The sequence below is a fragment of the Solanum pennellii genome, chromosome 7, assembly GCF_001406875.1.
Source record: "Solanum pennellii chromosome 7, SPENNV200".
In the NCBI taxonomy this organism is placed as follows: domain Eukaryota; kingdom Viridiplantae; phylum Streptophyta; class Magnoliopsida; order Solanales; family Solanaceae; genus Solanum; species Solanum pennellii.
In genome coordinates this window covers 33,408,506-33,420,346 of record NC_028643.1, presented here as the reverse complement: position 1 = coordinate 33,420,346, position 11,841 = coordinate 33,408,506, and the positions used below count along the sequence as shown (strand labels likewise).

Below are 11,841 nucleotides of genomic sequence, written 5' to 3'. Positions count from 1 at the left end.
ATGTTTTCTATGTCTAAAAGTGTAGGTGGTGGCAAGTGAGAGATCCTAGAACTTGAAGCTTGGGAAGTTGATTTCTCTCAAGATTGGTATGTCCTCATATGATCGAGGACATAAATTTTAGTTCTAATTTTCTTTTATTAAAGACTTTGTATTAGATATATGTTTTCCTTTAAATGAAAGGGCTGTTACCCTATGATATTAACATGTGTCTAAGATGGCTTATGATGAGACTTAGTCTTCTTACGTTTTATAAAAGAGTTTCCTTATTGGTTTTATATGTGAAAAGTTTTAATTCCGCACTACTTTTCGTATTTATATGAGAAATTATTGCTAAGAGGCTTTTACAAGACCTCCGAGAGGTCAAGTACGACGCGTCACGACTTGGGAGTGCTCTCGGATCGTGATAATTAGATGTGGTAACTTTTTAATTTAAAAAAGAGAATACTTTCAAATATATTTATATTTCTTAATATTTACAAATTGAAATTGAAAATGACTAAATTATTTTAAAACTTTCTTTTTTTAAAAATGTAACATTGAGAAATTTCCTAGTGCTTTGTTCATAAGTTTTTAATTATGCATATTAATTGTTTTTTTAAAAACTCAAAAGTATATGTATTTACCATCCACCCCGCTCCGAAAAGGTTTTATTTATTATATATAGAGATATATATATATATATATATATAAGAGAAGTTGTGTAACTCTCCTGCAATTTGATAAACCCTAATTTGTTTGATCTGAATATGAATATGAAGCAACTAATGAGCAAGCGAACTATCGAGAAATTGTCAAAACTCAAAGCTACGGAAATTCTATGTCATTTTCACTCAAAATCCTCAATCCCTACCTCCTCTCTTCCACCGTCCACCAGTTGGACCAAATGCCGATTTTTCCAAATTCACAACACACCAATTCCAAAATTTGAATCTTGGAGTGCTAAAAGATTGATTCACACAGATACAGTTACTGATACACCTGAAGAAATGGTAATTGAGACTGAAGAAATGGTAATTGAGACTGAGGATGATATTACAATGAATGACTTCTTGTCAAGATTTGTTTGGATAATGCGTGGAAAACTCAAGCAAGTATATCCAGATTTTGAGAAAAAAACTATTGATGAGATGCTTTTGGTTATTGTTGACAAGGTTGTTTCTGAGCTGGAAAAGGGTGGTTTTGATCAGATTGTTGGAGGTAAGTCGTCGGATGATGATTTTAGTCACGATTTGTGGAAGACAGTGTGGGAGGTGAGTAATGTGGTTTTGGAAGATATGGAGAAAGCAAAAAGGAAGGATAAAATGAAGAACTTTCTTCAAGCTGAGCAAGTTAAGGAGATGTGTAGGTTTGCTGGTGAAGTAGGTATACGTGGAGATATGCTAAGGGAGTATAGGTTCAAATGGGCACGCGAGAAGATGGAGGAGACTGAGTTTTATCACAGTCTTGAACGTTTTAAGGAGGAAGAGCAACAACAACAAGGGACCGAACATGGTATTGGTGAAAGTCGTGCTGAGGACCCTAAACTTGTCACTCTTCCAAAAAGGCGTGGCAAAATTAACTATAAGATTTATGGACTTGATTTGTCCGATTCAAAATGGTCACAAGTGGCTGATAAGATTCATGAGGCTGAGAAAATCATATGCCCTCAAGAACCAAAAAAAATAGACGGCAAGTGCAAAATTATTACTGAAAAATTACTTTCTTTGCAGGAGGAAGATGATTATTCTCCACTAATAGCAGAATGGGTACAACTTCTCCAGCCTAGCAGGGTAGACTGGATAAATTTACTTGATAGATTGCAGAACCGAAATCCTAGTCTATATTTGAAGGTAATTCCTTCTCCAATTATGTGTTTTCTTATTAGCATGACTTTAATTTCTATTTTTATTTTTAACATTCGTTCGTCCCATTGTCAACCGCAAAAACTGGGAGACTTAAAGTTAATATTCTTAATGTCACTTGTTTTTGAATGCTCGTTCTTCGTACTGTTAATTTATAATAGTATAAAGCAAAGGTTGTCACAAATCTGAATTTGAGTCTGGCTATAAAAGAAAATCTGAATTTAAGTTGTTTTTTAGTATTAGCTAACTCCGACTTTTTTGTAAACATGTTAGATTGCAGAACATGTGCTTGGTGAAGAGTCATTCGAAACAAACATACGTGACTACTCAAAACTCATTGATGCCCATGCTAGAGATAACCGGCGAGAAGATGCCGAGAGAATTATCCGAAAGATGAGAGAGAATGGAATTGTACCTGATATTCTCACATCAACAACCATGGTTCACATGTACAGCAAAGCAGGTGATCTGGATCGAGCAAAAGCCGCATTTGAGAGCTTGAGAACTCAAGGATTTCTACCAGACATGGGGGTTTACAATTCCATGATCCTAGCCTATGTAAATGCTGGCGACCCGAAGAAAGGTGAATCATTGATGAAGGAAATGGAGGTAAGAGACATGAAACCCTCTAAGAAGATCTATATGGCCCTCCTAAGGTCATTTTCTCAGCATGGTGATGCTAATGGAGCCCAAAGAATAGCAACTTCAATGCAATTTTCAGGATTTCAGCCCACTTTAGAGTCATGTATGTTACTTGTTGAGGCATTTGGAAAAGCGGGTGACCCTGATCAGGCAAGGCAGAATTTTGATTACATGATTAAACTTGGACACAAGCCAGATGATAGATGCACTGCTACCATGATAGCAGCATATGAGAAGAATAACTTGCTGGATAAAGCCTTAAATCTTTTAATAGAGCTTGAGATAGATGGCTTTGAGCCTGGGGTGGCTACTTATTCGGTTTTGGTGGATTGGTTGAGTAAAATGCAACTAATTGATGAAGCTGAACAACTCTTAGATAAAATTGCTGAGCAGGGTGAGGCTCCTCCATTCAAGGTTCATATTAGCCTATGTGACATGTATGCAAGAGCTAATGTTGAGAAAAAGGCTCTTCAAGCTCTTGGAGTTTTGGAGGCAAAACAAGAGCAGTTGGAACCAGAAGATTTCGAGAGGATTATATGGTCACTTATAGCTGGTGGATTTGTACAAGATGCTCAAAAGTTCCAAGGATTGATGGAAGCTCGGGGATTTACAGTGTCTGAGCAACTTCAAGTGACACTCATGGCGTCTCAAACTTTTCTTCGCAGAAGACCATCTGTAAGATAATGTTGATCGCTTGCATAAAAGGTAAGTTAGTGCTATCTATCTTGGGAGTAGGCTCATGAAAGTGTGTTTTAGTGTTCTGAAGCCTATAAGAATCAATGGCCTCATTGTGATTCTGGAATCACCATGAATTGTCTCCATTCATTTAAAGCAGCAAGATGATTACTGTTCTTGTCTTCCTGAGCATTTTACGACCATGCAGCCTATTTCTTCTGACTTGTCGTTGTTCTTCGACACAGAATAACTAATAGGTTTTGACTTATAAATGTCTTCTCCATTGTTAGATGCATCAATTGTGGTTATTATGATGTTTGTAGATCTTTCATTTTTTGAACCTTTTTTTTTCATATCCTTGTTACTACTGGGAGTTGAATTGCCACATGATTTGGATTTTCTTTGAAATGAACATTAAAAGACTGATAAACTGATTTGCTTGTCCACTAACTGCTTTTGGTTTTAGTAGAAATATATTTCTCTTAAGCTTACAATACTGAGGTGGTGCTTTAGCTTTTCATGGTGTGATCTAACCACTTGCTCTTGTTGCTGTAGAACTTTTTGCGTGGTGAGATGTGGTGATTAGGGGGCAGGTGATTTGCTATCAATGATTCCTAGATTATTTTACGGAACATTATATATTAATTTAATGCTGTAAATAATAAATCATTGAGTATAGCTGATCCGATGATCCAGATGATTAGCTGCTTTACTAGTAGTAATGGATGTTCCATTGCTGTGTCTATAAGAAATGGTTTAGGTAATTTCACATGGTATAGTAAAATGAAAATTTCTGTGGTGCTTAGTACTATTTGTGCTGCAGAGAATGTTTATAAATCGCCATGTGTGTGAAAGTTGTTTCAACTGTGAAGTGCAAAAGCACTGGTTGTTTCTGGTCTCTGCTGATGCAACATTATGGACTGATTGGCCATGAGAATATTGCAGTTTTTTCTAGAAAAGTTTTACTTTATTTGAATATCTGTATTTGAACAAAAAATGTTACTTTTTGATTAAAAAAAAATCATAATCATCAAGAGTAACATATAAAAAATCATGAGTAAAAAATATTTAATAGCACAATATATATCATAAAGTTCAATAAGTATGATAGATAATAGATGGAAATAATAAATAAGGTATCACAGTATCTACACCTAACATATATTTTGGCTAATTAGAAAAAAACTAAAGAATTCTTATTTTGTTCCAATAACCTTGATCCAATTGTCTAACTTGTGAACTTCTAACGTCAATATTTCTTTTTTTTTTAAGCGGACACTTTCACTAAATATACTAACACATGTATTGTATAATGACTTGCAATCCAAGTCCGTCTAATTTTTCCATATATTCTTTAAATGTAGGTGCACTATTTTTTTAATCAATAACTCCAGAGTAGTAATCATCTTCTCATCAATTTCTAATTCATACGAAATAAGTTTTTTTCTTTCCAAAGTATTTTTTTTTCCTGCTGAAAATGAAGATTGGGATGGAGAATTATTAGGAGCCTCATTAATTAGTTCAACGACAATAATATATTAGTGAAATCTACCAAGTAGGTTTGATGATGAAAGAGTAAATAAAATTATTGGCCTAAAACAAAATTCTAATAAGTGACCTCAAATATGTATTCATAGTTATTATTTTTAATTATTAATAGTATTTTTTTTTCAGATGAACATCAATGTACTAAAAATATTATTGAACAATTGCTCTTTACAAACATTCAATACACCCTTAGAAAATTATTAATATAATAAAATACTTGTAAAGATTATGAAAACTTACCAGTTCATGGGAAAAAAGTGGTGTTTGATTGAGAAAGGGAAGGAAAGTTTATAATTGTGAGAGAAAAGTCACCCAAAGACAGAGAGAGCTGATACAATATTATTTCATAACTTATTAAATAAGTCTAAATCATGTTAAGACTCTCTTGAAGATTTGATCAGTTCAGACCTTTTCAGGTTCATTAAGAGGCTTTTTGAAAAAAGAAACAAATGAACTAAATGAGCTGAATCTGAATCATTCAGATTCAAACCTAAAAATCAAACACACTTAATGGGATGAATCTGAATGATTAAGATTCAGGCCTCCATTAAGTGCAAAAAAAAAATAAAAATGAGGCATTAGTCTCTAGTATGTAACCGTCCTTTGTTAGCTGCTCTTAACCCCTTAGAAATGCATATATCTTCTCTTTTTCCTTGGCTATTCTGATACTTTCACAGCCAAAAAACCTGCCTTTGACTATCCATCCAAACAAGATGGGTCTCGGAGCTCAACAATCTCAGCAAGCTCCGAATTCCCATGAATTGTACACGGATTCGTCATGGTTTCCCATACTTCAGTACTTGGCTGTATAGGCATGTTTCAATAAACTCCATAGCTTCATCAAGATATCCTGTACTTACCACATATGGCTCCATAGAGAGAACAATGTCATAATCCTTACTCATTGATTCGAAGTGTAACATGCCCTCAACTATATAACCAACAACACTACAAGCATGGAAGACACTCAAACTTTTGGCCATCAGGTTTCATCCCAGTTTTCTTGAATTACCCAAACAATTCTATTGCATCTTCTCTAAGACCATCTAACCAAGCCATGTAATCATTGTGTCCCAAGAAGTCAAATTATGTTGAGGCATTTATCGAAACACCAAGAAGGCATCATTCATGAAGGCAACATCTTCCATACATTTCAAGAATCTTATTGTACATTTTGATGTTAAGATGAGGATGAGATCTCAAAAAGGTGTTTATGAGTTGATCTAGCATCCTCAAGGGATTCATCCTCATCGCATCCATCCATCAACATAATACATTGAGACAAAATTGACTGTGAAATATTACATCTCCAAGAAATGCAAAACTTCTACTGCCTTCTTTATGTTGCCTTGTTTACAGAAGTCACCGAGCTCATCAACTGAACCTTTTCTACTGCTGCTATCAGCAGAATCAATCGACTGTTCTGTTGAATTTGTCATTTATTGATGGTCTACTATTCCATTCTGAGATTGATAAGAAGTTTGAAGTGATGTACAACACTAGAAGGGTTAAAGCGGCTCAAGTTTTGCTGAAAACAGCCCATCATCTCCCTTTAGCCACTTGACTTCTTATGCTTTTCCATGTTTACACTCGCTTGCATTTTTGTGGATACATTTAGAATTTTTGGATTGAACATTCCTTACATTTCCAGGGTTATAACTGGGAAGGTTTTCGCTGAGGCACTCCTACATTTCTCCTGTAATTGCCACAGAATTTCTACTGTGACATTTCACTGTTTCCACCATTTAAATTCTGTTGATACTGCCCATATACTCCACTTTTTACTCGGCTGACCTTCTAAACCTCCCTCAAACCTAGATCTACGCATGAAATTTGAAAAATGGTAATCACTATTATTTCTGTATATTTTCCGCCAAACTTTATTTTCACTTTTTCCCTCGCTATTTTTTTTTCAAATTTTACTTTAATTTTTTATTTCTATAAAAATGAGTATCTGAATCATATTTCATTTTTTAAAGAAAAGTACAACTAAGAAGTATCATTTAAAAAAATTATTGTGTGGTTAGCATTTTATGTAAACCTAGTGCCCTACATTTCTGATGTAAAGCTTTGTTACTTTTGATGCAGAGAGTTATGAAGTCCAGTGGTCGATAAATTGAAAGGGAGGTTTTGCAAGAAAACGTAAAACAGTTGAGGATTTGCCATACAGACTTGTTAATTGATAGTGATTGTAGCGATGACATTCCTTTGTAGTTTTGATTTTGTCATAAGATGTCAGCATAAAGGGAAGTAATTTTCTTGGCTGTTGTGTGACATTTGTGATTGTTTGTATCTTCCTCTTTCACATTGCAGTGAAATGATTCTTAGAGGAGGAGAAAGGAAATATCAGGTTTTCTCCTATGCATGATATAACTTGTTCCAAGCTGCTAACCTAATGTCACTTCAATCAGTTTTGAAGTTTTGCCTTAAAAAAGACGCCTGTAAAAGCCCAATGAGGTTTGAATCTACATTACTTTTCTTTTCTCCCATTATATATGGAGTCCTAAACATCCTCAGTGAATCTCTGCTCCCTTGATATGAGTAGGACGTTTTCATAATGCTCAAATGTCAATGAAAAGGGACGAAGCTCGTCGTCAATTAAAACCCAACAAAGAATTCCAAGACTAGTATATTGTTAAGAATTCAATTAGAGAATTAACTAGCAATTAATTTCAATGAAGTTCAAAAAGCAAAGAGGTGGAGAAACCACCAATTTCAACAACACTGATTTTAACTCCCAATCGACAAAATCACTATAGTTGATGATTCAAAGAACTAATTGTCTATAAGGGTGTGGAGATTGAATATTATTTCATTTTGGTTATTGTAGAATTGCTCATTATAACTAACTAATCGCCAATAAGTAGGTTACCATCGTTGATGCTAATCTTCTTTCAATTTCAAAGCTTTCTTACATGGAATCTTCGCTCAGTCTCATCAACATGTCATCTTGATTAACCCAAAAATTTATAAGTGTACTTATTACCCACTTCTATGGTTTTTGTTTCGAGTACCAATGCAAGAATGAAGCTAAAATTGAGTTGGCCACCTTAATGCAAGAATTCATCAATCGACAATTGGTGAATTTTCATATAACAGAGCAATTCAATGAATTCACTAAATTATATCAACAGTCAATTCCGTAATCACACTCCAAGAGTTTAGAGTTTAAGCCACTTTGCAAAGTGTAAAGAAATTATACTTTGCATGCAATTAGCCATGGGTAACATGAAATTGAACACTTAAAATAGCAAACCCACTTCAAATCCTGCTTCAATTTACCCAATTCAAGTTTACAACTCTAAAAGGGATTCAAAACTATATTTGGGCCCGTTTAGAAAGTCACTTGGTAATTGAAATTGGTGTAATTATTAGGGTAGTAATTACTAGCCTAGTACTTAGACAGTCTAGTAATTACACGGACATGTTTGGTCATCATAATGTAATTACACACGTTCTGTAAAGTTTATACTAGGCAATGAAAAACTACATAAATGATATTAAATTAAATAATTAAGATATATATTATTTTTTAAAAATATATTAATTAATAAATTCGTGTTCTTAACTAATATTTGTTGAAGAATAAGGAAACTAACGATGGAAATATATCAAAGGAACAGGTCCAACGCAGTTGACTAACTTGTCTACAATAAGTGTTGATGAAGAAGAGTGCTTAGGATTGGAACATGTCGAAGGAACAGATCCAACGAAGCTGACTGGTGAGTTAAAACACTGCTGAAGAATTAGAGTCACACTAAGATTAGACTACCTATTTTAATTAGGATTACATTTCGTCTAGAATTATTTTTATGATTAAGATTATAGTACAACTAGGATTAGATTATTTATAGTTGCATTATTATTATTCTAGTAGTAATATGTATTATAGTAGGACTCTAAGTATAGTTAACTTAGGACTCTACAATTATCTCCTACATAAGGAGTATGTTAGTAACATTATTATTTATCAATAACATCATTATTGATCAATAGATCAATACAATAAACACTGATTGACATATAAATTTATCAATATTGATCAACTTATCAATACTATCAATAAATCAATACAATTCTTGATTTCTCTAATCCTAAATTTGAGATCTCTACATGGATTTGTACATGGTATCAGAGCATAAAGCACTTCCGTTCTCTGAGTATTGGTTAAAAAAATGAAAAAAAATCACACGTTGCAACGACCCCTTCTACCAAAAACCATGTCAACCTCCTCACTTCACAAAATAATTGTCGGTTGCTCCATTAAACTTAAGCCAACAAATTACCTCATAAAGAGGAGACATATACCCCAATTGATTCATATCTTAGAGAATGAACCAAGTAAAAGCATATGTTCCAATAGACAGACTTCTAGGGAAGTTGTAGCGGCTAAGAAGGATGCAAAATCTAGTGACACCATTGATGATTGGAAGGAGAAAAATGTGTTACTAAGGAGTTGGATTTCAAACACCTTGACCAAAGAAAGCACACAACTAATTATAGGCTACTCATCTTCCAAGGAGATGTGAGAATACTATTAAAAATAACTTATATTCAAAAAAAAGAAAAAGAAAAAAAGAGCAATTAATTTTGCTAGAAGCTTAGGTAAGACAACATATCCCACCCTTAATCAATATGTTAATGCTCTCACAGGCTTTGATATAAGGGAAGAGGAAGAAAAAGCGTCATAACAAAATCATAACATGACATTATTTGCCCAAAAAGACAGGGAAGAGGAAACAACAACATTTACATACTGAAGCATTGACAAAACAAGTTTTTGCTGGGTATTTAAAGTTTTTTTGTTGGATATTCGGAAAAAACAAAACTTCAATATACAAAAGCATTGACAAAACAAGTTTTTTGCTGTGTATTCAAAGTTTTTTTTGCTGGATATCCAAAGCAAGCTAGGAGTAATTGTTCCTCTACTCACTAGCTTAAGGGGAAGTATTGAAGAAGAAAGAAACTGACGATTTGAACATGTCAAATGAATAGGTTCAACTCAGTTGACTGACTTGTGTACAACAAATGTTGATAAAGAATGAAGCTGGGGATTGGAACATGTCGAAGGAACAGGTCCAACGAAGCTGACTTGCGAGTTATAACACTGCAGAAGAATTAGAGTCGCACTAGGATTATACTACCTATGTTAATTAGGATTAGATTCGTCTAGAATTATTTTTATGATTAGGATTATAGTACAACTAGATTAGATTATTTATAGTTGCATTATTATTATTATAGTAATAGGTATTGTAGTAAGACTCTAAGTATAGTTAACTTAGGATTCTACAATTATCTCCTATATAAGAAGTATGTTATTAACATTATTATTTATCAATAACATTATTATTGATCAATAGATCAATACAATAAATATAGATTAATATATCAATTTATCAATATTGATCAACCTATTAATACTATCAATACATCAATACAATCCTTGATTTCTCTAATCTTGAATTTGAGATTTCTACATGGAATTCTACAATATTATGAACTAAAATAATTGATTTATATTTTTTCAAATTGATACATTTCAATTGAACTGATCATAAAAACTCAAAGTATGAAATTTCTGCTAGAATTATACTATTGTTAATATAAACATGACATAAAAAAATAGATAATACAATAAAATTGTGTAGAATCACATGAAGTAAGGTTGAGAACGAGAAGAAAATAAAATATAATTATACAAATAAAAACAAACTTTTAGAAATACTAAAATAAAAAGGAACTTATAATAATAGAAGTAAAAAACTAAACGAAAATAAAGATAGAATTTCTTAAAAAAAGAAATTAAAAAGTAATTAGCTAATAATTGCACTATGTAGTTACCAACAATTCACATCCTCTGGTTGTGATGTGGAGAATTTAATTAACCCTTTCCAATTACACCAATTACTTGTTGACGAAGTAATTACCTGTCCAACCAAACAGGACACAAACAGTGTAATTACACCCAATTACACCAAATTCAGTTACCCGGATGTCTTTCCAAACAGGGCCAAAGCATTCTCTCATATTGGAAAGAAGTTTTTCTCTCTAAAATGTTCAAACTGTTCTTCTCAATATTTGCATACCCTCTTTTTCTCTCCTGTGGGCTATTTATGGTTTTTCAAAATTTTTATTCAAAAAATAACTTTGTGTCTCATTCGACAAAGTTAGCTGAGTTCGCCATCTGCATTTGGTGAATCATCCACCTTCCATTAACTCACCTTTTTCTTCTTTTAGGCTTTAGGTGTTTACGCCTCATTCGGTGATCACGTTCAAGTTCGCTTTTGTCAATACAATGGATCACCATTTTTACATCATATCACCCTTTGGACTATCATTTTATCTGCCAAAACTGTCATTTTTGGTGATATCTACTCACTTTGCCTTTTGTCTTTTGGAGAATCCTTGTTCATATCTCACTTTGCCAATTAATTTTGAGAGATGGCTCAGTGCATTGTTACCTAAGGCGGTCTCCAGTTCTTTTGACAATTCGTCCTTCCTGTAGGGCGATTAACAATATGTAATTTATACTTATTTTTACGTTTATGGTTATTCTTTAAAGGAAAAAGGGTCAAAAATACCCCTTAATTTAGTTTATTGTTTAATTTTACCCTCACCATTAAATGAAGTTAATTTTACCCCTCCTATTACTAATTTCATCAAAAATACCCCTCATTAAACGGAACTTACAAAATTGACCCAAATTACCATAATTTTTTTTTATAAAAAAAACCTATCCCTATCTTTAGCCCATGCCCTGCCCGCCCTGCCCCATTTAGAATGACCCGGTTAACCCAACCCATTCTCTCAATCTTCTTTTCTCCCGAGATTGTCATGGAGACTATTGAGAAGGTGGTTGCAAATCTTAGTGCATCTACTAGTGATTCTCGATTAGAAGAGCTTGCTAATTGATAATATCCTTTATGCCTTCCAGGAGCAAACCAGTGACAATGCCAATGTTATGCTTAACGGATTTGGTGCTATTGTACATGTCCTTGGCCAAAGAGTTACGCTATACCTCCCTTAGATTTGTAGTACTATAAATGGCGACTGAATAACAAGAGTGTCCAGAAATTTTTTGGGCAACCAATTTTTCCTTCTTTACATTATCTTAGATTTTTAAATATCTTCT

At 33.4% G+C, this 11,841-nt stretch overlaps 1 protein-coding gene and 1 pseudogene across 4 annotated transcripts; one reads left to right on the top strand and one right to left on the bottom strand.

Moving 5' to 3' along the window:
- The first annotated feature begins 685 nt into the window (after window positions 1–685).
- Window positions 686–7,067, top strand: LOC107026201 (pentatricopeptide repeat-containing protein At2g18940, chloroplastic-like). 4 transcript variants are annotated; one of them, XR_001457553.2, is made up of 4 exons: window positions 686–1,829; window positions 2,115–3,188; window positions 3,714–3,751; window positions 6,795–7,067. XR_001457553.2 is itself a non-coding variant. In XM_015227084.2 (3 exons), exons 1-2 carry the CDS (start codon window positions 747–749, stop codon window positions 3,165–3,167), a joined length of 2,136 nt encoding a protein of 711 aa, XP_015082570.1. In that variant the 5' UTR covers window positions 686–746; the 3' UTR covers window positions 3,168–3,188; window positions 6,795–7,067. The 4 variants fall into 4 exon arrangements, 3 of the variants coding, with proteins under 3 accessions (XP_015082570.1, XP_015082569.1, XP_015082568.1); XM_015227084.2 differs by lacking the exon at window positions 3,714–3,751; XM_015227083.2 differs by lacking the exon at window positions 6,795–7,067 and having other exon boundaries at window positions 3,714–4,029.
- On the bottom strand, window positions 4,185–6,602 carry LOC107024967 (annotated as a pseudogene).
- Window positions 7,068–11,841: the final 4,774 nt, after the last annotated feature.

Excerpts from the sequence above, each read along its gene's own strand:
- LOC107026201 (XM_015227084.2), top strand. The coding sequence starts at position 747 with ATGAATATGAAGCAACTAATGAGCAAGCGAACTATCGAGAAATTGTCA. Across the intron at positions 1,830-2,114 it reads ATCCTAGTCTATATTTGAAG|ATTGCAGAACATGTGCTTGG; the intron begins GTAATTCCTTCT and ends TAAACATGTTAG.